At 39.8% G+C, this 27483-nt stretch overlaps 1 protein-coding gene across 1 annotated transcript; it reads left to right on the forward strand.

Moving 5' to 3' along the window:
- Positions 1 to 11755: 11755 nt before the first annotated feature.
- Positions 11756 to 26741, forward strand: LOC113929367 (T-cell-specific guanine nucleotide triphosphate-binding protein 2-like). The gene is made up of 2 exons (XM_027606223.1): positions 11756 to 11929; positions 24582 to 26741. Exon 2 carries the CDS (start codon positions 24602 to 24604, stop codon positions 25922 to 25924), a length of 1323 nt encoding a protein of 440 aa, XP_027462024.1. The 5' UTR covers positions 11756 to 11929; positions 24582 to 24601; the 3' UTR covers positions 25925 to 26741.
- The last annotated feature ends 742 nt before the right edge of the window (positions 26742 to 27483 follow it).

Raw genomic sequence — 27483 nt, forward strand, 5'->3', positions numbered from 1 at the left:
CAATTACCACCTACTACAGGTTATCAATACGTTCTTGTTATTATATGTGTGTTTTTCAGTTAGGTTGAAAATTTCCCCTGCTACAAAGCTGACACACTCACAGTGGCACAGAAACTGGTAGAAACTGTGTTTCCCAGATGGGATATACCTTCCATAATCTCTAGTGATTGAGGCAGCCATTTCATTAGACAAATCATTGCAGCTTTAACAAAAACCTTGCAAACTTCTTGGAATCATCACTGGCCCTACCATCCTCAATCATCAGGCAAGGTTGAGAGATTTAATGGGATCCTCAAACTTAAAATTTTTAAACTAGCCAAAAGTACCAGACATTCCTGCCCTAAGGTATTGCCTTTGGACTTGCTGACTGTTTGCAGTACCCTCTTTGGGCAATGTAAACTCACCCCACACAACATAGTCACTGGAAGACCAATGTCTATTGGTATACAACTTTCTGCTGATTCCTTGTTGTATCATGCTAGTATGACCAACTATGGCAAAATATCTAATGTTTTACCACCAAACCTATCATCAATAGGTTAAAGATGTCTTCCCAGATCTCAATTCAAAGGATCCTGTTGGTCATAGTCTAGATCATGGTGACTGGGTATTTTGGAATTGTCATCAGAAAAATACAGCTTTTGAACTTGATCAAAAGGGATCTTATCAAGTGCTCCCAACCACTCACATTGCTACAAAACTAGAAGGTGTTGAGTCTTGGGTACACATTTCACAGCTAAAGAAGGCTTTACCTGACATCTGGTCCTGCACAGATACTAGAGACCTCCAAATCAAACTGATGAGGAAGCTAAGTAGCTAACATTGAGGTAGACTGCTTTTACCCAAGACAATAGGTCAAGTCTTCATACTTTAACTAAATGTGAAACACTTTCTCCTTTTTTCCCTTTCCTTTACTCTGGAATAGTCTTGTAAAAACAATGCCCTCAGCTGTATGTCTGAGCCAGTTGCTCAGAAGGGGGAATAAACTCCAGAATTTAAAACAACCTTTTATTTTAGGCTAAGAGAAAATCTAATCATGTCCTTAAGTTTTTTCAAGCAAGATAAGACATCTCATTGTTCAACTGCCTTGTATTTACATCACTGAGTTAAAAAAGACCAACCAGGACACATTCATGACCCAGGATTTGCTTTCTTTGACAGGGTTATGCTTCCCTGGTTAACAGTAAATTTACAGGACAATTTGATCAGGAACTTTCCTTAACTCCTAAAGATATTGCAAAATCTATTCCTAAGACAATAAATGCCCAAGAAAGAGCCCTAGACTCTCTGGCCAAAGATTGTCTTGACAATAAGACAGCCTCTGATTATCTTTTAGCCTAGCAAGAGCTGTCTATACTGTAACCAACATCACCAGTGCATCCAGATTAACACTTCTGGGGAAATTGAAACACAACTACATAAGATCACTGAGCAAGCCACTTGGCTTAAAAAGATGACTCCGTTAGTGGGGACTTCCTTTGATTTATTTGATTTTGAGTATTTGGGTCTTGGAAACCATGCCTTCAAAGTACACTCTAATCATTAAAAAGAATCCTGTTTATAAAAATTATAATAATCTACCAGGTATATTGTATGGTATCAAAAGTTTTAAATGCATGTTCACCGGTGCTGACCACTAAGCAAATAATCTCCCTGAGACTGGAATGTCAGAAAAAGAAGGTAGAGGGATGGCTGATACCAAAAGGGTGAACCTGAAGTCATCACCTGTGAATATCACAGAGATTAAGCAAGAACATCATGACATGTGAATACCACGCAAAGGATCAACAAAAGCTGCAAGAACCACTGAAGAGTAGCTCAAGTTGGCACCATTGTCTTACATTTTGATCACATCTTTAAGTTAAGCTTAGAGTCTGAACAAAGTAGGGGAATTGTGAAAAAGAAGTTCCACAGGGCCACAGGGTCACAAGGCCATAGGAGCCTCTTAAGTTAAGGCCTGACCTCATTAAACCAAGACCAAATACCTAACCTAACTACAGTTTCACTCCCCTGGGCATGTATAATTTAACCAGTCAATGTAGGAATTTCCTGATCAGCCATGGGAAATTTGCTTTCCCTTCCCTTTAGGAGAGCAATCCTGACTAAAGCAATGGATTCTTGGGGTCCCAGGGTGGCTCAATTGGTGAAGCATCCTACTCTTAATCTCAACTCAGGTCTTGACCTCAGGGTTGTGAGTTCAAGCCCCAAACTGGGCTCCATGCTGGTCATGGAGTGTACTTAAAAAATAAAAATAAATAAACCGCAATGGATTCCTTGATAATATTTTTTCCCCTTCCTCTCTTCCTTTAAAAACATTTTCCTACAGTTTAATAGAGCTCCTTTGTATTTGCTAGATAAGATACTATCTAATTCATGACTCATTTAATAAAGCCAATCATTCTTTCCTATTTATTCAGTTGAATTGTCTTTTAACAGCTAATATCCATTGTCTCCCCAAGGGAAGGTACATTTAGGCACGAGATGGGGGATGTCTGACCCAGAAACTCTTGGGAAAAGCCCCTATTCACTGACACCCCTGAAATTCACATGTCCCAAATAGTTAAATGCTCTAATTGAGTTACAGCCATCCACCAGATATCCTGCCCCTCAGACTTCCACGTCCACAGCACCCAAAATCAAGCATGCAGACTCTCCTAACCTTAGGCCTACAGATCTGTAATTCTATTTTTAAACCTGTACTCAATCCAAGATGATTTCTTGCTTACGAGCTTCTGAAGAAAAAGAAACTTCCGGTGTCAGAGCTGAGCTCTGAATGTGTCCAGGCAGCGCAGAAAATGCTGAACCTGGATGAAGTGCTCCCTGCAGCCCACAGCAGGAACACTCTTCTGCACAGACTGGCCTTGCACTGGAATAGGTCCTGTGTGCTGGTAAAGTCACTGCAGAGATTAAAGAGCTGACTGTCACCCCAAATGCCTACACTGCCTGTGAAGAGTGGGCAGGGTTTAAAAAAATCTCTGACCTCTGCTCCACCCTCACAGGAATCTGGCTACGGTAAAGAAGCAACCATCCCAGTGTAGAGCCCTGCATTTCCAAGGACAGAAAGTGAAAACAAAGTTCTGAGGGCTCCTTTTCCAAGAAACACAACCATTGCCAGGAAATGAAACTGAAAGGCACCATGGCCATTGATCTTGTGTGTTTTTGGCATCATGAGTGACAGCAGGGCACAGGATCCCAGGCAGCAGGCTTCTCAGTGACCCCCAGAGGGCACCCTAATCAGGCCCCAGTCTCCAGGACAGGCAGAATCTGAATCCACATTCAGAGAACACAGACCTGAGTCCTGGGAAAATGACACTCATGTTAACCATGGACAGCCCAAACACTATAGGGAGTGAAATCTAATAAAGAGGGTATCTAGTCCTTGTCCCTGGTTCCTGGCACAGAGCTTCAGAAACCCTGGGAATTTCCTAAGTATGGTAGCTGACTTTGTTATGCTAATGAAGTGATTCCTGGCAAGATCCTAGATAGCTTCAGGTCAGTGGCTGGTCACCAGGAAGACCAACCATGTGACTAGAGGGTGGAGACTTTGGGCCAGCTGGATATCTAGGGAGGAGAAGGGAAAGTGATTGAGTTTAATCAAGTGGCCAATGATTTGTTAAAGCATGTGTTTGTATGAAACCCCAGTCAAAACCCTGGACACCAGTGCTCAAGTAGGCTTCTTGGTTGATGCTTTGAGGTTCTGGGAGGGTCATGCATCCTGATTCCATGGGGAGAGGCATTGAAGCAGTGTACTCCCTCTGAGAACCCACCTATGTGTATCCTTTTAAATAAAATTGTTCTTGTAAGTATAGCACTTTCCTGACTCGTGTGAATCATTCTAACCAATTAGCAAGCCAGGGGGGGTTATAGGAACCCTCTAATTTGCAGATAATTGGAGGTCCAGGTGACCTACAGAATCCCCCCAAGTGTAGTTGGTGTCTGAAGTGAAGGTAGTCTTCTCAAGGACTGAGCCCTGAAACCTGGGGAGTCTTTGCTAACTCTGGGTGGTTAGTGCAGGAATTAAAAGGCAGTATACTGGGGACAGAAAAGATGGCATTGGAGTAGGGGACCCTATTTCAACTGGTCCCCTAAATTTAGCTGGATATCTACCAAACCATTCTGAACACACATGAAATGAGCCTGAGATGTAAGAATATATATCTGGATCTCTACAAGCAGAAAAATGCCCCCTGTCCCAAGGTAGGAAGGGTGGAGTCATGAATCTAAGCAGAAGGGGGAGGGAGCCACCATAAGCTGGCACAGGAAGGTGAAATAACACTAAGTGCAAAAGCATCTTGCACTAGGGACAGGGCACAGACTCACAGACCAGCAACGGTGGGGAAAAACTTTAGTGTAGCCCCCAGAAAGTGTCCAGGAACTCACACATGCAACCCCAGGGCAGCTCGCAGTTTTAGAAGCAAAAAGGGCAGAGATGGGCCCAGCCTTGGGTTCCACAGCTGGGAGTGTTGCTGTGGGGCACACAACTAGAGAGGCTGCAGTTTTTAGCAGCACAGACAGAAATGGAGACATTGTGGCCTGGAGAACTCAGTGAAGAACAGACTGCGATTTCTTTGCTCTGAGACAGGGGTTTGAATGTGGTCACTTCTGCTCTGACTCTCAGAAGAGATGTGGAAAGCCACCAGGGAAAGCTGTCAGAGAACAAAAGCTCATCCCCTCCAAAAACAGTTTTCACTGAGCCCACCCCCTACCCCCAACAGGGGGCAGGGCAACTCTGCCCAAACAGGGTACAGCAGGATCCTCTCCCAGAAGACAGGCTGGAAGAATAAGAGGATGACAACCCTAAGGTCCCTATAAAACAGGTGTATCTTGCTTGGCTTGCGGTCAATAATTTGGACTCTGTACATTCCCTCAACCACCTCTCAACAGAATGACAAAGAGAAGGAACCCCCCAAAAGGAAACATTCAGAGACTGTGGCCTCTGCCACAGAACTAATTGATATAGATATAACAAGATATCAGAAATTGACTTCAGAGTACAATTATCATGGTGATATTTAGGCTGCAGAAAAATATTAACAACAATATAGAATCTCTAAGAGCAGAAATGAGATCTAATCAGGCCAAACTTAAAAATGCTATGAATGAAATGCAGTCTAAACTGAATACTCTGACTGCCAGGGTAAACCAGGCAGAAGAACGAATTAGTGAGATAGAGGACAAGATGATAGAAAAGAAGGAAATCGAAAAGCTTGGGAAAAACAGATTAAAACCCAAGGAATCAAACTGAGAGATTAGTGACTCAATGAAACATTCCAATGTCAGAATGATTGGGATCCCTGATGGGGTGGAGAGAGAGAGAGGTCTAGAAGATATATTTGAGCAAATCATAGCTGAGAACTTCCCTAATCTGGGGAAGGAAACAAGCATTTGTGTCAAAGAGGCAGAGAGGACCCTTCCCAAGATCAATGAGAACAGACCAAAGCACGACATATAGTAGTACAATTCGCAAATCATAGATCCAAGGAAACAATCTTGAAAGTGGCGAGGAGGAAGAGATTTCCTATGTATAGAGGGGGAACGTCAGAATAACCTCAGACCTGTCCACAGAGACCTGCCAAACCAGAAAGGGCTGGCAAGACATATTTGGGGTACTAAATGAGAAGAACATGCAGCCAAGCAAGGCTGTCATTCAGAATGGATGGAGAGAAAAGGAGCTTCCAAGACCAGCAGAAACTGAAAGAATATGTGTCCACCAAGCCAGCCCTGCAAGAAATATTCAGTGGGGTTCTATAACAGAAGAAAGACCTCAAGAGTAATAGACCAGGAATTTATAGAGACAATCTATAGAAACAAGGACTTCACAGGTAACATGATGGGCATAAAATCACATTTTGCAATAATCACTCTCAATGTGAACAGCCTAAATGCTCCCATGAAAGAGCACAGGGTTGCAGATTGGATAAAAAGACAGGACCCATCCATATGCCATCTACAAGAGACTCATTTTGAACCTAAAGATACATCCAGACTGAAAACGAGGGGATGGAGAACCATTTTTCATGCCAACAGACCTCAAAAGAAAGATGGGGTAGCAATTCTCATATCAGACAAATTAGATTTTAAGCTAAAGATGGTAGTTAGAGACACAAAAGGACACTATATCATTCTTAAAGGGTCTATCCAACAAGAAGATCTAAAAATTGTAAATATCTATGCCCCCAACATGGGAGCAGCCAACTACATAAGCCAATTGTTAACCAAAATAAAGAGACACGTTGATAATAATATGTTAATAGTAGGAGACCTCAACACTCCACTCTCAGCAATAGACAGATCATCTAAGCAGAAAACCAACAAAGAAACAAGAGCTTTGAATGACACACTGGACCAGATGGACCTCACAGACATATACAGAACATTCCACCCTAAAACAACAGAATACTCATTCTTGGAACTTTCTGCCGAATAGACCACATACTGGGTCACAAATCAGGTTTCAACTGATTCTAAAAGATTGAGATTATCCCCTGCATATTCTCAGACCACAATGCTTTGAAACTGGAACTCAATCACAAAAAAAAAAAAAAAAGAAAAAAATTTGGAAGAAATTCGAACACTTGGAAGCTAAAGACCACTCTGCTAAAGAATGTTTGGGTCACCCAGGAAATCAAAGAAGAACTTAAACAATTCACGGAAACCAATGAGAATGAAAACACATGGGTCCAAAACTGCAAAGGCGGTCCTAAGGGGGAAATACATAGCCATCCAAGCCTCACTAAAAAAAAAATAAAAAAATCCCAAATACACAAACTAACTTTACAACTTAAAGAACTGGAGAAAGAACAACAAATAAAGCTTAAGCGAAGCAGGAGAAGAGGAATAATTAAGATTAGAGCAGAGATCAATGAATTAGAAAACAGAAATACAGTAGAGCAGATCAATGAAACTAGAAGCTTGCTCTTTGAAAGAATTGATACCATGGTTAAACCACTGGCCAGATTATCCAAAAGAAAAGAGAAAGGACCCAAATTAATAAAATTATGAATGAAAGGGGAGAGATCACGACTAACACCAGGGAAATAGACAATTATTAGAAATTATTGTCAACAACGATATGCTAATAAATTAAGCAAACTGGAAGAAATGAATGCTCTCCTGAAAACCTATAAACTACCAAGACTGAAACAGAAAGAAATTGACAACATGAATAGACCAATAATCGGTAACAAGACTGAAGCAGTGATCAAAAACCTCCCAAAAAACAAGAGTCCAGGGCCTGATGGATTCCCTGGGGAATTCTACCAAACATTCAAAGAAGAAATAATACCTATTCTCCTGAAGCTGTTTCAAAACATAGAAATAGAAGGAAAACTTCCAGACTCATTCTATGAGGCCAACATTACCTTGATCACAAAACCAGGCAAAGACCCCATCAAAAAGGGTAATTACAGATCAATATCCGTGATGAATATGGATGCCAAAATTCTCACTGAGATCCTAGCCAATAGGATCCAACAGTACTTTAAAAGGATTATCCTTTGCGACTAGGTGAGATTTATTCCTGGGATCAAAGTGTGGTTCAACATTTGCAAATCAAACAATGTGATAGAACACATTAATAAGAGAAGAGACTAGAACCATATGATCCTCTCAATTGATGCAGAAAAAGCATTTGACAAAATACAACATCCTTTCCTAATTAAAACTCTTCAGAATGTAGGAATTTGAGGAAACATTCCTCAAATTCATAAAAAACATCTACGAAGAGCCCACAGCAAATATCATTCTCAATGGGGAAAGCTGAGACTTTTTCCCTTAAGATCAGGAACACAAGGATGCCCACTCTTGCCACTATTGTTCAACATAGTACTAGAAGTCCTAGCCTCAGCAATCAGACAACAAAAACAAATAAAAGGCATTCAGATCGGCAAAGATAAGTCAAACTCTTTCTCTTCACAGATGACATGATACTTTATGTGGAAAACCCAAAAGACTCCACCCCCAAACTACTAGAACTCATAAACTCATATGGCAATTCTGTAATGTGGCAGGATACAAAATCAATGCACAGAAATCAGTTGCTTTCTTATACACTAACAATGTAACTGTAGAAAGAGAAATTAGAGAAATGATTCCATTTACAGTAGCACCAAAAATCATAAGATGTCTTGGAATAAACCTAACCAAAGAGGTAAAGGATCTATACTCTAGGAACTACAGAACACTCATGAAAGAAATTGAAGAAGACACAAAAAGATGGAAAAATACTCCATGCTAATGGATCAGAAGAATAAACATTGTTAAAATGTCTATGCTGCCCAGAGCAATCTATACCTTCAACACCATCCTGATCAAAATTCCAATGACATTCTTCAAAGTGCTGGAACAAACAATCCTAAAATTTGTATGGAACCAGAGAAGACCCCGAATCACCAAGGAAATGTTGAAAAAGAAAAACAAGGCTGGGGGCATCACGTTGCCTGATTTCAAGCTATATTACAAAGCTGTGATCACCAAGACAGCATGGTACTGACACAAAAACAGACACATAGACCAACGGAACAGAATAGAGAGCCCAGATATGGACCCTCAACTCTATGGTCAAGTAATCTTTGACAAAGCAGGAAAAAATATGCAATGGAAAAAAGACAGTCTCTTCAATAAATGGTGCTGGGAAAATTGGACAGCCACATGCAGAAGAATGAAACTCAACCATTCTCTAACACCATACACAAAGATAAATTCAAAATGGATGAAAGACCTCAATGTGACACAGGAATCCATCAAAATCCTAGAGGAGAACATAGGCAATAACCTCTTTAATATCGACCACAGCAACTTTTTTCAGACACTGTCCAAAGGCAAGGGAAACAAAAGTGAAAATGAACTTTTGAGACTTCATCAAGATAAAAAACTTCTGCACAGCAAAGGAAACAGTCAACAAAACAAAGAGGCAACCCACAGAATGGGAGAAGATATTTGCAAATGACACTACAGATAAAGGGCTGATATCCAAGATCTATAAAGAACTTCTGAAACTCAACACCCAAAAAACAAATAAGTCAAAAAATGGATAGAAGACATGAACAGACACTTCTCAAAAGAAGACGTACAGGTGGCTAACAGACACATGAAAAAATGTTCATCATCATTAGCCATCAGGGAAATTCAAATCAAAACCACATTGAGATTCCACGTTACACCAATTAGAGTGGCAAAAAATTGACAGGGCAAGAAACACCAAATGTTGGAGAGGTTGTGGAAAAAGTGGAATCCTCTTACACTCTTGGTGGGAATGCAAGCTGGTATAGCCACTTTGGAAAACAGTGTGGATGTGCCTCAAAAAATTAAAAATAGAGCTACCCTATGACCCAGCAATTGCGCTACTGAGTATTTACCCCATGATACAGAGGTAGTGAAAAGAAGGGCCATATGCACCCCAATGTTCATAGCAGCAATGTCCGCAATAGCCAAACTGTGGAAAGAGCCAAGATGCTCTTCAACAGATGAATGGATAAAGATGTGGTCCATATATACAATGGAATAGTACTCAGCCATCAGAAAAGATGAATACCCAACTTTTGTGTCACCATGGATGGGACTGGAGGAGATTATGCTAAGTGAAATAAGTCAAGTAGAGAAAGTCAATTATCATATGGTTTCACTTATTTGTGGAATATAAGGAATAGCATGGAGGACATTAGGAGAAGGAAGGGAAAAATGAAGGGGGGGAATCAGAGGGGGAGATGAACCACGAGAGACTATGGACTCGGAGAAACAATCTGAGGGTTCTAGAGGGGAGGAGGGTGGGGGACTGTGTTAGCCCAGTGATGGATATTAAGGAGGGCATGTAGTGCATGGAGCCCTGGGTGTTATACGCAAAGGAAGGATCGTGGAACACTACATCAAAAAGTAATGATGAACTGTATGGTGACTAACATAGCATAATAAAAAAAAGAATAAAAAGAGATGAATAGTACAACGTAAGGAATGTAGTCAATAATATTGTAACAATGTTATATGTCAAATTGTGACTGCATTTATTGTGGAGAGCTTTGATTAATGTATAGAGTTGTTGAATCAATATGTTGGGCACCTAAAACTAAGATAATATTTTATGTTAATTATTCTTCAATCAAAATGTGGTGTGTGTGAAGGGGTAACCTCCAAATTGGAAGAGATAGTTGCTACTTGCAGGAAATCACCAGAGTTTACTGGGTTGGACAGGTTCCATTTCTTTTTCCTCATTTTTAAAGTGACAGCTTTATTAAGCTATAGTTCACATAGGTTTTATTTTTTGACCTGCTTGTCAGTAAAATAGATGTTTGTTTGAAAAGACATTAATAAAAATATTTTTAACAGGAGGAGCTTTAAGTGTATTCATCCAGAACAATTACGAAAGCAAATGAAGAACCCAGGGTAGAAGACATTGTGTAGGGAATATTGCCATTTTTGTAAAAAGGAGAAAACACATTTTGCATATTTGCTCATACATTCATAAAATGGACCTTTAAGGATGGCACCGTCCCTCTGGTATGGAAACTTGATGAATGGCCATTGTTTCTGGAGGGACATATTATTGTATATGTCTTATAATTCTTAAATATAAATTATATAGCAGATTCTTTTTCAACAAATAAATGAAAAAAAAAATAAAAATTAAAGCCAGAATATGGTTGCCAAGGACACAGGGTTACTCTCAACTCAGTTTCCACCCCAAACTGGCATACTACCTTTTAATTCCTGCACTAACCACCCAGAGTTAGCAAAGATTTCCCAGATATCAGGGCTCAGTCCTTCAGAAGACTACCCTCACTTCAGACACCAGCTGCACTTGAGTGGATTCCCTAGGTCACCTGGACCTCTAACTGTCCACAAATTAGAGGGGTCCTATAACCCCCTCAGGCTTGATAATTAGAATAATACACAGAAGTAAGGAAAGCTTTATCTGTACAAATACAGTTCTATTTAAAAGAATACACATAGGGTGAGGTCTGGGAGTACACAGCTTCCATGCTTACATCACCCTCCCAGAATATCAATGCAAAAATCAACCAAAAAGCCCACTTGAGCATTGGTGTCCAAGGTTTTGATTAAGGTTTCATTATATGGACATGATTGATCAAATCATTGACCACTTGATTGAACTCAATCGCTAACCCCCCCTTCTCCTCCTTCTATTCACATGGTTGGTCTTTCTAGTGACCGGCCACTGACATGAAGCTATCTAGGATCCTGCCTGGAATCACTTCATCAGCATAACAAAGACAACTCCTATCACTTAGTGAAATTCCCTGGGGTTTTTGAAGCTCTGTGCTAGGAACCAGGGACAAGGACTAGACACACTCTTTATTAGACTTCACTCTCCATAGAGTTGGGCTGTCCAAGGTTAACAGGGGGGAGATAAGTGTCATTTTCTCAGGACTCAGCCTGTGTTCTCCTATTCTGGATTCAGATTCTGCCTGGCTTGGAGCCTATAACCTGGTTAGTGTGGGCCTCAGTTGTCACTAGGAGCCTCCCGCCTGGGATCCTGTGCCCTCCTCTTACTGATGATGCCCAAAATACACAAAATCAATGGCTATGGTGGCTTTCATTTTCCCTTCCTGACAATGGCTGTGTTTCCCAGAAGAGAAAACTACTGAACTTTGATATCACTTTCTGTTCTTGGAAATTCAGGGCTCTGTAATGTGATGCCTGCTTTTTTACTCTTGGCCAGATTCCTGTGGGGGTGGAGCCGAGGTCAGAGATGATTTAAATCCTGTCTGCTCCTCACACACAGTTTAGACCTTTGGGTGACAGTCAGCTCTTTAATCTCTGCAGTGACCACAGTGCAAGGCCAGTCTGTGCAGAGGAGTGTTCCTGCTGTGGACTAGAGGGAGCACTTGAACCAGACTTAGCGTTTCCTAAGCTGCCAGGGGACACATTCAGAGTTCAACTCTGACACCAGAAGACTCTTTTCTTTCAGGATTTGGTAAGCAAGAAATCACTTTGGATTGAGTACAGGTTTAAAAATACAATTCTAGATCCATACATCTAAGGGTGAGAGTGTCTGGATGCTTGATTTTGGGTGCTGTGGACTTAGAAGGCTGAGGGGCAGGATGTCTGGTGGATGTCTTAAGCCAGTCAGAGCACTTAACTATTTGGGACATTTTCAGAGAACAAACTTTATTCCTGTGAACTGCAGAAGGATCGTGTGAATGTCAGGGGTGTCAGTGGATAGGGGCTTTTCCCCAAGAGCTTCTGGATCAAACATCCCCCATCTCATGCCTAAATACCTTCCCTTGGGGATACAATGCATATATATGTTAAAAGACAATTCAACTGAATAAATAGGAAAGAATGATTGGCTTTATTAAATGAGTCATGAATTAGGTAGCATCTTATCTAGCAAATACAGAGAAGCCCTATTGAACTGTAGGAAAACAAATGTTTTTAAAGGAAGAGAGGAAGGGGAAAAAATATTATCAAAGAACCCATTGCGGTTTATTTTTTTTTTTTTATTTTTTAAGTACACTCCATGACCAGCATGGAGCCCAGTTTGGGGCTTGAACTCACAACCCTGAGGTCAAGACCTGAGTTGAGATTAAGAGTAGGATGCTTCACCAATTGAGCCACCCTGGGACCCCAAGAATCCATTGCTTTAGTCAGGATTGCTCTCCTAAAGGGAAGGGAAAGCAAATTTCCCATGGCTGATCAGGAAATTCCTACATTGACTGGTTAAATTATACATGCCCAGGGGAGTGAAACTGTAGTTAGGTTAGGTATTTGGTCTTGGTTTAATGAGGTCAGGCCTTAACTTAAGAGGCTCCTATGGCCTTGTGACCCTGTGGCCCTGTGGAACTTCTTTTTCACAATTCCCCTACTTTGTTCAGACTCTAAGCTTAACTTAAAGATGTGATCAAAATGTAAGACAATGGTGCCAACTTGAGCTACTCTTCAGTGGTTCTTGCAGCTTTTGTTGATCCTTTGCGTGGTATTCACATGTCATGATGTTCTTGCTTAATCTCTGTGATATTCACAGGTGATGACTTCAGGTTCACCCTTTTGGTATCAGCCATCCCTCTACCTTCTTTTTCTGACATTCCAGTCTCAGGGAGATTATTTGCTTAGTGGTCAGCACCGGTGAACATGCATTTAAAACTTTTGATACCATACAATATACCTGGTAGATTATTATAATTTTTATAAACAGGATTCTTTTTAATGATTAGAGTGTACTTTGAAGGCATGGTTTCCAAGACCCAAATACTCAAAATCAAATAAATCAAAGGAAGTCCCCACTAACGGAGTCATCTTTTTAAGCCAAGTGGCTTGCTCAGTGATCTTATGTAGTTGTGTTTCAATTTCCCCAGAAGTGTTAATCTGGATGCACTGGTGATGTTGGTTACAGTATAGACAGCTCTTGCTAGGCTAAAAGATAATCAGAGGCTGTCTTATTGTCAAGACAATCTTTGGCCAGAGAGTCTAGGGCTCTTTCTTGGGCATTTATTGTCTTAGGAATAGATTTTGCAATATCTTTAGGAGTTAAGGAAAGGTTCCTGATCAAATTGTCCTGTAAATTTACTGTTAACCAGGGAAGCATAACCTTGTCAAAGGAAGCAAATCCTGAGTTATGAATATGCCCTGGTTGCTCTTTTTTTAACTCAGTGATGTAAATCCAAGGGAGCTGACCAATGTGATGTCATATTTTGCTTGAGAAAATTTAGGGACATGATTGGATTTTCTCTTAGCCTAAAATAAAAGATTGTTTTACATTCTGGAGTTTCCTCCCCTTCTGAGCAACTGGCTCAGACATACAGCTGAGCATTATTTTTATTTTTATTTTTATTTATTTTATTTTTATTTTATCAGGCATTATTTTTCCAGGATTATGTCAGAATAAAGGAAAGGAAAAGAAGGACAAAGGGTTTCATATTTAGTTAAAGTATGAAGACTTGATCTGTTGTCTTGGAGGAAGGCAGTCTACCTCGATGTCAGCTACTTATCCACCTATTCAATTGATTTAGAGATTTCTAGCATCTGTACAGGACCGGTGTCAGGTAAAGCCTTCTTTAGCTGTGAAATGTGTACCCAAGATTCAACATCTTCTAGTTTTGTAGAAATATCAGTGGTTGAGAGCACTTGGCAAGATCCCTTTCGATCCAGAATACCCAATCACCAGACTCTAGACTATGACCAACAGGATCCTTTGAATTGGGATCTAGGAAGACATCTTTAACCTGTTGATGATAGTCTTAATGGTAAAACATTAAATATTTTGCTGTAGTTGGTCATACTAGCATGAAACAACAAGGTATCAGCAGAAAGTTTTATACCAATAGACATTGGTCTTCCAGTGACTATGTTGTGTGAGGTGAGTTTACATTGCCCAAAGAGGGTACTGCAAAGGGTCAGCATGTCCAAAGGTGATACCTTAGGGTAGGGATATCTAGGTATTTTTGGCTAGTTTAAAAATTTTAAGTTTGAGGATCCCATTAAATCTCTCAGCTTTGCCTGATGATTGAGGGTGATAGAGCCAGTGATGATTCCAAGAAGTTTGTAAGGTTTTGATTAAGCTGGTATGATTTGTCCAATGAAATGGCTGCCTCAATCACTGGCAATTGTGGAAGGTATATCCCATGTGGCAAACACAGTTTCTACCTGTTTTTGTGCTACTGTGAGAACGTCAGCCTTGCAGCAGGAGAAATCTTCAACATATGTGAAAAACATACATATAACATCAAGAAAATATTGATAACCTGTACTAGGTTTTAGTTGAATAAAAACCATCTGCAGGTATTCAATACAGGAATTCCTGTGTGAGGCCTCCAGGGGCAAAACAGTTTTTCCAGGATAATGGACCTGACAAGTCAGACATTGCTGGTAGACTGTTCTCACAATTTTATACAAATCTCCCCTCGAATGTCTAGTCATAGTTTGAGTCATCTTAAATGTACTATGGTTGGTGAAGGGGTGAAAAAAACAAAAAATGGAGTTTATCAAGGAGTCAGGAAAAATCAAGCAGCTGTCTTGGGTTTCCCAAAGCTTAATTGTTTGTTCAACTTATAGCCATTGTTTATCTATCTTATTTTCTCTGGTTCAGAAGTAGAGTGTTGCCATGTTACCCTGACATCAGAATGGCAGAAATCTCACAATGAGGGGATATTTTTTTCTAGCAGCAGAATGGATGTTATCCACATGTGCCACAATCTTTATAGATTCTTTTGCTGGCTGCCTTTGTGTGAGAGTCAGCTGGGGCATTTTCCTGATACTCTGGTTCAGTCCTTTTAGTGTGAGCCTCAGTTTTGATGACAGCAATTTCAGAAGGTAAGAGAGTGATTACAAGTGATAACATTATATTAAGATGGTATCAAATTTCTAGAAATTTCACGTGTTTTGCTTCCTAAGAAGATCATTTAAATGGAAAGGAAACCTTAACAACCTATTACCAAAAGTAGATCAAATGTTAAAAACAAAGAAATGAAAACTTTGTCTTTTTAGCAGATAGGAAACCAAATATTAATTTTTCACCAGCTTACTTTTGTATTAAAATTTATTCATTCCCAATGTGAGTTGCATGTCAGGACCGACTCACATTGGGCTCTCTATTCTGTTCCATTGGTGGCTGTGTCGGTTCTTGTCCTAGTACCATATTGTCTTGAAGATTACAGCTTTGTAATATAGCTAGAAGTCTGGCATTGTGATGCCCCTAGTTTTGTTTCTCTTTTTCAACATTTCCTTGGCGATTCGGGGTCTTTTCTGATTCCATAAAATTATAGGATTGTTTGTTTTAGCACTTTGAAAAATGCCATTGGAATTTTGATTAGGATGGCATTGAAGGTATAGATTGCTCTGGACAGCATGGACATTTTCACAATGTTTATTCTTCCAATCCATGAGCATGGAATGTTTTTCCATCTCTTTGTGTCTTCCTCAATTTCTTTTGTAAGTATTCTATAGTTTCTAGAGTACAGATCCTTTACTTTTTTGCTTAGATTTCTTCCTAGGTATCTTATGGTTTTTGGTGCAATTGTAAATGGGATCAATTTCTTAATTTCTCTTTCTTCAGTCAGATTGTTAGTGTATAAGAATGCAACTGATTTCTGTGCATTAATTTTATAACCTCCCACATTGCTGAATTGCTGTATGAGTTCTAGCAACTTGGGGGTGGAGTCTTTTGGGTTTTCCACATAAAGTATCCTGTCATCTGCAAAGAGTGAGAGTTTGACTTCTTTGCCAATTTACATGCCTTTTATTTCTTTTTGTTGTCTGGTTACTGAGGCTAGGACTTCTAGTACTATGTTGAACAACAGTGGTGATAGTGGATATCCCTGCCATGTTCCTGACCTTAGAGGAAAAGCTTTCAGTTTTCCCCATTGAGAATGATATTTGCTGTGGGCTTTTTGTAGATGGCTTTTATGATATTGAGACATGTTCCCTCTATCCCTACATTTTGAAGAGTTTTCATAAAGAAACAATGCTGTACTTTGTCAAATGCTTTTTCTGCATCAATTGAGAGGATCATATGGTTCTTGTCTTTTCTTTTATTAATGTAATATGTCACGTTGATTGTTTTGTGAACATTGAACCACCCTTGCAGCCCAGGAATAAATCCCACTTGGTCGTGGTGAATAATCCTAATGTACTGTGGATCCTATTAGCTAGGATCTTGGTGAGTATTTTGGTATCCATCTTCATAAGGGATATTGGTCTGTAATTCTCCTTTATGGTGGGTTCTTTGTCTGGTTTTGGGATCAAGGTAATGCTGGCCTCATAGAATGCTTTCCTTTCACTTCTATTTTTTAAATAACTTCAGAAGAATAGGTATTAGTTCCTCTTTAAATATTTGGTAGAATTCCCCTGGGAAGTCATCTGGCCCTGGACTCTGGTGTTTTGGGAGACTTATTACTGCTTCAATTTCCTTGCTGGTTATGGGTCTGTTCATGCTTTCTATTTCTTCCTGTTTCAGTTTTGGTAGTTTATAAGTTTGCAGGAATGCATCCATTTCTTCCAGATGCCTAACTTGTTGGCATATAGTTGCTCATAATGTGTTCTTAAAATTGTTGTATTTTCTTGCTGTTGGTCATGATCTCTCTTCTTTCATTCGTGATTTTATTAATTTGGGTCCTTTCTCTTTTCTTTTTGATAAGTTTGCTGAGGGGTTTATGAATGTTATTAATTCTTTCAAAGAAGCTTCTAATTCCATGGATTTGTTTTACTGTTCTAGTTTCTATTTCATTGATTTGTTTTAATCTTTATTATTTCTCTTCTCCTACTTGGTTTAGGCAGTATTTGCTGTTCTTTCTCCAGCTCCTTTAGGTGTAATCTAACTTTTCTAATTTTTTGATAAAGGCTTGTATTGCTATGTACTTCCCATTTAGGACCTCCTTTGCTGTATCCAAGAGATTTTGAACAGTTGTGTCTTCATTTTCATTAGTTGCCATTAATTTTTTAAATTATTCTTTAATTTCCTGGTTGACCTATTCATTCTTTAGTAGGATTCTCTTTAGCCTCCAAGTGTTTGAGTTCCTTCCAAATTTCCTCTTCTGATGGAGTTCAAGTTTTAAAGCACTGTGGTCTGAAAACATGAAGGGAATAATCCCAATCTTCTGCCTTTGTTGAGACCTGATTTATGACCCAGTCTTTGATCTATTCTGGAGAATGTTCCATGTGCACTTGAGAAGAATGTGTATTCTTCTGTATTGCTTTGGGATGGCACACTCTGTGTATATCTGTGAAGTCCATTTGGTCAAGTGTGTCATTCAAAATCCTTGTTTTCTTTGATCTTCTGCTTAGATGATCTCTCCTTTGCTGTGAGTGGGGTGTTGAAGTCCCCTACCATTATTGTATTATTATCAATGTGTTTCTTTAATTTGGTTATTAATTGGTTGATCTAACTGGCTACTCCCAAGTTAGGGACACAAATATTTATAACTGTTAGATCTTCTTTTTGGGTAGACCCTTTAAGTATGATATAGTGTCCTTCTTCATCCCTTACTATAGTCTTTGGTTTAAAATCTAATTTGTCTGATATGAGGATTGCTACCCCAGCTATCTTTTGAGGTCTATTAGCATGATAAATTGTTGTCCACCCCCTCACTTTCAGTCTGGAGGAGACTTTAGGTGTAAAATGAGTCTCTTGTAGACAGCATAAGGATGGGTCTTGCTTTTTTATCCAATCTATGTCTTTTGATTGGAGCATTTAGCCCATTTACATTCAGAGTAACTATTGAAAGGTATGAATTTAATACCATTGTATTATCTTTAAAGCCCATGTAGATTTCTGTAGATTGCCTCTGTTTCTTCTGGTCTATGTTATTCTTGGGCTCTCACTTTGCTGACAGGATCCCCTTTAATATTTCTTACAAGGCTGGATTCGTGGTCACAAATTCTTTTAATTTCTGTTTGTCCTGGAAGCTCTTTATCTCTCCTTCCATTCTGAATGAAAGCCTTGCTAGATGAAGTATTCCTGGCTGTTTTTCTCAATTAGTACCCTGAATATATAATGACAGCCCTTTCTGGCCTGCCAGGTCTCTGTGGATAGGTTTAATGCCAGCCTAATGTTTCTACCCCTGTAACTTAAGAAATCTCTTTTCTTTCAGAATTTCTTTCAGCTACTTTCAGGATTTTTCTCTTTACCTTGAAATTTGCAAGTTTCACTACTATATGTTGGGGTGTTGGTCTATTTTATTTATTTTGAGAGGTGTTCTCTTTCCCTATTGGACTTGAAAGCCTGTTTCCTTCCCCAGATTAGAGAATTTCTCAGCTATGATTTGCTCAAATATACCCTCTGGTTCTCTCTCTCTTTCTTCTGCCTCATGGACCCCGATAATCCTAATATTGTTTTGCTTTATGGTATCACTGATTTCTCAAAGCCTCCCCTCATGTTCCATTAGTTGTTTATCTCTCTTTTCCTCAACTTCCTTCCTTTCCATCAACTTGTCTTCTGTGTCACTCCCTCTCTCTTCTGCCTCATTTACCCCCCCCGTTAGGGTATGCAATTTAGACTGCATCTCAGTTAGAGCATTTTTATTTTTGGCCTGATTAATTTTCATTTCTGCACTAAGATATTCTCTAGTGTTTTTTATCCCTTTTTCAAGCCCAGCTAGTAACTTTATAATTGTTATCCTGAATTACAACTCCAATGTTTTACTTATATCCATATCAATTAGATCTGTGGCAGAGAGTATTACCTCTGGTTCTTTCCTTTGTTGTGAATTCCTCCTTCTAGTCATTTTGCCCAGAGAAGAATGGATGAATGAGTGAACACTATCAAAAATATGAACCATGACCCAAGCAAAATACACATTAGACAAATCTGAAGAGGTCAGAAACTAGAAAAAACTGAAAAAGGAAAAAAAGGAAAGAAAAAAAAAGGACAGGAGAAGATAGTATATAATTTCATAGGGTGGACAAAACAGGGTGATCCACTTGGTCCTTAGTGTATTTTGATCTGTTGTTAGAAGACACTAAATCCCAAAATTGTAAGGAAAGCAAAACAATGTGCGTGTGTGTGTGTGTGTGTGTGTGTGTGTGTGTATGTGTATAAAATTGAATAGAGAAAGGAAGCCAAAATGAGGAATATATATACACATACATATATATATATACATATACACTTATAAAGTAAATGTAAAAAAGGAAAGTTAAAAAAAGACTTAAAAATAAAGACTTGATAAAATAAGAAACTTGTTGAAAGAGGAAAAAAGAAAAAAATGGAAAATTTTAAACAGAAAGATAAACGAATCATGAGAAAAAAACCCTCAAATTGTATATACTATTTTCCCCTAGCACTGGAGTTTTGCAATCCCATGTGGGCTGTAAACTTGCTGTTCACCTGTTCTTCCAGTTGACCTTTTGGGTGTGGGACCTGCTGCATTGATTCTTAGGTGTCTTTGCCTGGGAGTACTTCACCTCCCCTTGTGAGTGGACCAGACTCAGTGTAAGTTGTTTTTAGTTGCTCTGACTGGCATTTGTTCCCTGAAGGCTTTCATGCCTCTTTAGAGGATCAAAATAAAAATGGCCATGCCCGATCTCTAGCCCCAGAACTGAAAAATTATGGCCCCCTCTCTCAGGGATAAATGGTCTTCACTTTTGTGTGTGCCAAACTCTACAGACTCCTGCGGTGTGTGCCCACAACAATCCTCCCAGGGGACTGCGGATGGTTGCCAGTTACTGTCCTTTACAGGGCTCCCACACAGAGAACTGTTGCCTGGTCCTGCACGCACCTGCTCTGCCCCTCCCAGGGGAAGGCAGAGGGTCCCCATGCTCCTGTCCTTTACAGGGTCTCCACACAGAAAGCAGTCACCCCAGCGGGCCATGGCTTGTGGTTTATGGTGAACTGAATTGAGAGCCTCCTCCAGAGCTTGCTGACAACTGGTTTCTCTGCTCCAATGCTTGGGAACTCTACTGGCTCAGGCAACCTGTTCTTTCTGTGATTCAGGGGATCCTGAGACCACATTGTCCCAACTAGTCTCCCGCTTCACCTAATGAGCACATTTCAGGCAGGGATGTCTTTCACTGAAGCAGATTTCTACAGGTTTTGGCTTTGTGCTCTGGGGTTATTTCTCTTTCCCATAACCAGCTTATGGAGGTTCCCTCACCTGCCCTTTATCTTTCTCCCCTCAGATTCACTTCCCTGCACCTCCTACCTTGCAAAAAGTGGTCGCTTTTCCACTTGTAGAGATTCAGCAATTCTTTTCTTACATCTCAGGTTGAATTCATAGGTGTTCAGAATGATGTGATAGTCCATCCACATCTTTGTAAATGAGAAGACTTTATTTTTTTATGGATGAAATTTTCTATATATTCCATTTTCTGTATATGTACCACATGTTCTTTATCCATTCATCAGTCAATGGACATTTGGGCTAGTTCCATAATTTGGCTATTGTAGATAATGCTGCTATAAATATTGGGGTGCATGTATCCTTTGGAATCAGTTTTTTTTAATTCTTTGGGTAAATATCTAGTATTGCAATTATTGGATCATATGGTAGTTCTATTTTTAACTTTTTGGGTCACCTCCATACTGTTTTCCAGAGTGCAGCCCTAGTCTGCATTCCTACCAACAGAGAAAGAGGCAGAACCATAGATCTTAGATATAACATACACAGTGTGCTGGTGGGTAGAGCACTTAACTGTTTGGAGTTTTTAAAAATCCCATTTATTTTTGTTTATTTGTTTATTTAGTGTTTTACCCTAAGCTAATCATTTACCTCATGGACATATTAAGAGAAACCAACAGTATTGATGTAATTGAACTATGGACACCAGCAGTACCCAAATAACTAGGGATTGAGACAGTGATTGAACTAGTAGACCTCCAAGAATGGGGGCTGCAGCCTGATTCCACACACATGGAGAACTGTAGCTGCCACCAACAGTTCCCAACTTGGAATCTGAGTTCAGAACCAAGGACTAGGTTTAAGTTACTATGAACTATTCAATAGAGTGCCCTCTACACATAACCACAAATTTCCATTGTGGACTAAATCAGCAGATTCCATTAATGAAGATGGCAGACAGGAAACAGGGAACAGACTAAGCCACCAAAGAGCAGTGAATATAGACTGTGGACTGGAACTGGGGAAGGAATTCCAATGTGGACTTGTGGATTGAACCAAGGGCTAAGAATGGTTGCTCTGTCAGAACCTCCTATATCAGTGACAGAATTATCTATTAACCCTGGGTTGGAAAGGCAATTCATTCAGAAGCTCTAATGCAAAAAAGAGCAGAGCCCAAAGAAAGATGGACTTACCAATGGCTCTTGGAAATGTTGAGAAAGAGTGAACTCAAAAGGATTCATGGGGCACCACACTTGTTTTGCTTGTTGTCCCCAAATACAGTCAGAAGTTTGCTTTGGATCTAGACACTGACACCAAACTGTTAAACAAACAAATTGAACCAAGTAATTCTAAAGACCTAATTGACTTTATTAAGTGATTTTTTGAATTGGGTAATATCTCATCTAGGAATTAGAAAGGAGCACCATTATGTGGTAGAAAAGGAAAGGATTTTAAATGAAGAAAGCAGAAAAACAATTATTAGGAAAGAATCCTTGTTTTAGGCACAATTGCCATCCTAAGGGGAGAGAAGGGGATCTGTCAGTACAGTTTTTAGTGCTAACCAGGAAACTGCCAAGTTGACTGCTGTAAGATTACATCCCTGGGGGTTGAAACTGCCGTTAGGTGCCAAGTCTTGGTTTACTGACTTGGGGCTTTAACTTAAATGGATCCATTATGGCCCTGTGGCTTTCTTTTTAACACATCTCTCCATAGAAATATAAAACCTGTGTGTCTCACACTGACTTCATTTTGAGTCCTAGTTTTACCTCTCCCCACCTAATTGTGTGCTCTTCCTTTGCTTCCTGAGACAGAGCTCTGCCCTTGGATCCTAGTTCTGAGCATTGCTAACAGTCGGACCCTCATTGTCTGTCTCTCAACCTCATCATTTATTTGATTTTTAATTTGAAGTTGGAAATGGTTATATGTCCTTACAGAATTATTAAGGGGATGAGATGAGGAATATATGTAGAGATGCACATCTAAGGTTTATTGGCATGGATTTCTCACCTTCCTCCCATTTCTATCCCAGCTACAGAGAACACACTGCTTGAGGGTGAAATACAACCTCCCAGGGATACCATAAAGTACTCTGCCCCTGCTCCCCCTGCACTGCTGTTGCAGCAGAAAATAATAAATAACAGAGCTTCACATACAACATCAGGTGAGGTATAGAACCTTAACAATAGGGCATGGCTTTTGTGAGGTTGAAATTTGCTCAGCACACAGAATTTTACTGTCCATATCTGCTTACCCTCTAATCCTGTCATTTGGTTCCCTTTCTTTTTATTTGTTCCATTCCTTAGGACCTGTCTCAGTCAGATTTCCTCACCCTCCTATGTATTGTTTTATCTAGAAAGTATGCTGGCTCATGAAACAAGGTGTTTAAAGGACTCTTTTTGTTTTTCCTCCCCCATCCTCTGAGAATGCACAGGCATGAGACTACACCTGATGGGGCTGGAGTCTCACCTTGTTGGCTCCTCCTTGAGGCCCAGGTTGTATATGCAACTTCCACACCCAGGCTTGCTCATTTTGCTTTGTGTGCTGCCTGCTGTCCAAAGGGGTTGTGGGGGTTTGGTCTCCAAACAGCAAGGGGTCGTCCCTTCACATGCCAGATGCTCAAGATTTCCACTCTTCTGTATGTGAAAAATATTCCTGCCAGGTAGTCAGAAGTGTTGGCACCATGATTAATAGCTTAATAGCTTCCTTTTTCATATTTGACAAGCTAGATTCCCATACTTTTCTCTTCTAAGGAGAATGTTTGCATGCCCCATTCATATGTGTGCCAGTCCAGACAATGTACACTTGGTCTGAATAATTTCTTCCAAAAATATCTTTTGCCATCCTCTCCTGCACTTCAGACTTTGGCTACAAGGAAGCCCATAGAGGATGTCCTGATCCCTCACTTCTAGCCAAAGGACATTTCTACAGCCTGCATGCTGCCCAGGCATCAGTAGTGACTTGAGGTTGTTCCCTGGTCTAAAAATTCTGCACCCAATCTCAGTAGGGGACAGTATACAACTATTGCACATTACATTTTGTCCTGAGTATATGATTTCTTCTGGTGCACCTCTTAAGGTATAAGTCTCCAGTGATCAGATAGATCCAGGACTCCAAAATGTGCTCAGTTTCATTCACATCAGAGAAGGTGACAGAGGGACCTCCTTATCGTGACTGATATCTTACATCCCATTCAGTAACTGCTTCAGTCTTTGCTAACATGATCTTTTACATCAATGACACTTTATACATCAGTCAGTCCTCTAGGTGGATTATCTCTCCTACATGATTTCTTTCCACTTTTATACACAGGCATAAAGCAGGTAATGGGTGGGGGTCACAGGACAGTTGGGATGACTCATAGCAAGTCCCAAGTGGATAGTCCAATACGTTTTTTTAGAACATGGGAATCCATGCCACCTACTCCTTCTGCTAGAGGAAAAATAAAAATAATCCTTTCAATACCTTGTTTCATGAACCAGCACATTTTCTAGATAAAAGAAAACACATTTGCAACTATTAAAACTTTCTATCTCCTAATCAAGATATATAGCATCTTTTCTGAGAAGGAAAGGAGCCACTAATTCTTATTTAGCTGCCTCAGAGGGGAATCAATGTCTATGACATGCTGATGTTGGAGGTTATCAGAAGTGTGTTTTCTGGAGGTTCTTACACCACAGGTGAGAAGGGGTGTGGTGGTGAATGTTGGTGTTGTCTTTTTAGATTTGCTACCACAAAGAAGTATTATTTTCATAACATTACAAATAAAGAAAAGTGAAGCAAGTTAAATAAAGAAAAATATGGGCAGCTAAGTTTGGATGGAAGAATCAGGCTTTGAAATAAGTCTAGAAAAATGAAGAACACCTTTAAGAAGAAGGGCTTTCCAAGATAAGGGAAGAGGCTGAGCATGGGCAAACTTTTCCTCTAGGTCAGAAGTCTACACAAAGCCTGAACAGAAAGAGAAGAGCTCCTGAATACAATGTTGTGGTGAAGACTGAGTTTCTCCATTGCCCATAATAACACACCCAAGCCACCTCTTGCACTAACTCGTTTTGCTTCCCTCTTCTTTGCTCCCCATAGGGTCCTCTACTGCTCCAGCCATGGGGTCCTCCTCTTCCACATCCTCTAATAGAAAGGGTTGCGATTTGGCCTCCAGCTTTGACAACTTTTTTAAGAACTTCAAGGTGGAAAGCAAAATCCTCTCTCAGGAAACCGTCACATTGATTCAATCATGCCTGAAGGAGGGGGACCTTCAGAGAGCAGTTTCTGCAATTAGTGATGCATTGAGAGACATTGACAATGCCACACTGAGCATTGCTGTGACTGGGGAGTCTGGGACAGGAAAGTCCAGCTTCATCAATGCCTTGCGGGGTTTGGAGCATGAAGAAGAAGGGGCTGCCCCCACTGGGGAACTGGAAACAACTTTTGAGAGAACCAAATATGAACACAAGAAGTTTCCCAATGTGACATTATGGGACCTGCCAGGCATAGGGACCACTAACTTTCAGCCTCAGAAGTATCTGGAGAAAATGAAATTTGGTGAGTATGACTTCTTTATTATCATCTCTTCTACACGCTTCAAAAGCAATGATGCACATCTAGCAAAGGCAATTAGAAAAATGAACAAGAATTTCTACTTTGTCCGATCTAAAGTGGACAGTGATTTATATAATCTAAAAAGGAGTAAACCCAACACATTCAATAAGGATGAAATCCTGCAAAGGATCCGCAATGACTGTGTGACTCAGTTGCAGAATGCCAAAGTGAGAGACCCTCAGGTCTTCTTAGTCTCCAACCTCGAGTTGTCTGACTATGATTTCCAAAGCCTGGAGACCACCCTTCTGAGGGACCTCCCAGCCCACAAGCGCCACATCTTCATGCAATACCTGCCAAATATTACTGAGGCCGCCATTGACCAGAAGAGGGATTCCCTGAGACAGAAGGTCTGGTTGGAGGCCCTGAAGGCTGGAGCATCAGCCACCATCCCTTTCATGGGCTTGATCAGTGATAATGATGTGGAGAAGCTGGAGGAGACCTTAACCCTCTACAGGTCTTACTTTGGGCTGGATGATGCATCCCTGGAAACCATGGCCAAGGACTTTAACATGTCATTGGAGAAACTCAAGGCAAACCTTAGTTCTCCCCACTTGCTATCAATTGAAAAGGATGATGAATCGTTAGGAGAAAAACTGTTAAGATATGTGGAAAAATTCTGCTCTGTTAATGGAGGACTCATTGCCACTGGTCTTTACTTTAGGAAGATTTTCTACTTGCAAAACTATTTCCTTGAGACTGTGGTGAGTGACGCAAAAGTTTTTTTTAAAAAAGAAGAGATTTTTAAGGACCTTGTGGGCTCTGGGCAAACCTATCCACTTCATAATGTAGGGAATGAAAATGGGAAAAGTGAGGCAGCCAGCTCCTGAATTATTCTCAGTGTTGGTATGGCATTGGTGCCTAGAAAATTGAGTTAGGACTTCCCTTGAAACAATACTGACCCACTGCCCTCAAGGTGTTTCACAGACATTTCCATAATTCACTCTTGAACAAACCATGAATTTAATGACTGTTACTTAACAGTGAAAGCAATCAGCTCTAAAGAATCCTTTGATATGATCCTTCCTAGGAAAATAAAGGACAAGAATCGAGTTTTCTGCTCATGGGAGAGAATAACACTTTGTGTCATTGTTACTGTATAGCCAGCACTGGTCTTTCTACTGACATAGTAGTAAAAAAATCTACTGTTTACACAGTAGATCCTCAAAACTGATTTTTAAATAAATGGATACATAGTCTATTTTTGGCATTCCTGTCATTCTTTTGTGAATGCATAAATTCTGATCATTAGTAGATCATCAATTAATGTGACTGATAATCCTCCTTGTCCTTTCCAGAGTTATCATTTTATTTAAAAGCATAAAAGATAGCTGAACATGTGCCACAGGAAATGAAAGGGAAACATTAGCTAAGGAAAAACTTTATCTGGGGTACTTTGTGAGAGGGACAAGTGTCTAAGATAGAAAAATAGTCCAAGGTTTGCATATTGTAGGTCTAGACACTCCTTGGCTGCTATCAGTGTATTTGGTGCCTGAACTTGAGAGGTTAGGGAATAACAGACAAGAGGATTTTGATAAATCTAAGTGGAAATTTTAAAAATGCAAAAGGTATTTAAATATATGCAATCCTCCATCTAATAAGGGAAATGCAAATTAGGAATGACATCTACACAAAAATATCCTTTATCTCCCTTTAGATTGGGGAAAATTGCAGAGTTTGATATTCTGTGGGTGAAACTATAGAAAAATTGTTGTCATCATGCAATGTTGGTGGGTACACAAAATTATCTAGCTTACAATGTGGTAAATTAACCCATCTCTAGGAAAATTATACACACATTAACACTTTGCCCCAGTGATCTCACTTTGAAGAATCAGGGTCATAAAAAAATGAGAGTAGATTGGTGGTTGGTAGGCATTGGAAAGTGGGGGAAACATATAATGCTGTTGAAAGAGCACATCTTTCAGTTATAAGGTGAATGTATAGTGTGATTATAGTTAATAATACTGTATAATAATACTATACAACAACAATACTTGAAATTTGCTAAGACAGTAGATCCTAAGCCTGCTCACCACACACACAAGGTGAATATGTGAGGTGATGGATGTATTAATTAATTTGACTGCAGTGCTCATTCCACCATATGTACATATATATGAAATCATCACATTGTATACTTTAAATATATATGATTCTGTTTGTCAGTTTTACCTAAATAAAGCTGGGGGGGACAAAAAAGCTGGAAAATTTTAAAAAGATACATGCTTAAAATTATTAATTGCAGCACTATTTGAAATGGTAAAACACAAAATTCAAATGTTCTTTAAAGGAAATGTTACAGTCACAATATAGACGGCTTATATATACAAAGGAGTAATATCCTATATATTGCTATGCTCTCATCTCCAGGATATACTGTTTATTG

Source organism: Zalophus californianus, chromosome 5 (genome assembly GCF_009762305.2).
Source record: "Zalophus californianus isolate mZalCal1 chromosome 5, mZalCal1.pri.v2, whole genome shotgun sequence".
Taxonomy (NCBI): Eukaryota; Metazoa; Chordata; class Mammalia; order Carnivora; family Otariidae; genus Zalophus; species Zalophus californianus.

What these genes read in the sequence shown, in the direction of transcription:
- LOC113929367 (XM_027606223.1), top strand. Translation starts at nt 24,602, where the DNA reads ATGGGGTCCTCCTCTTCCACATCCTCTAATAGAAAGGGTTGCGATTTG.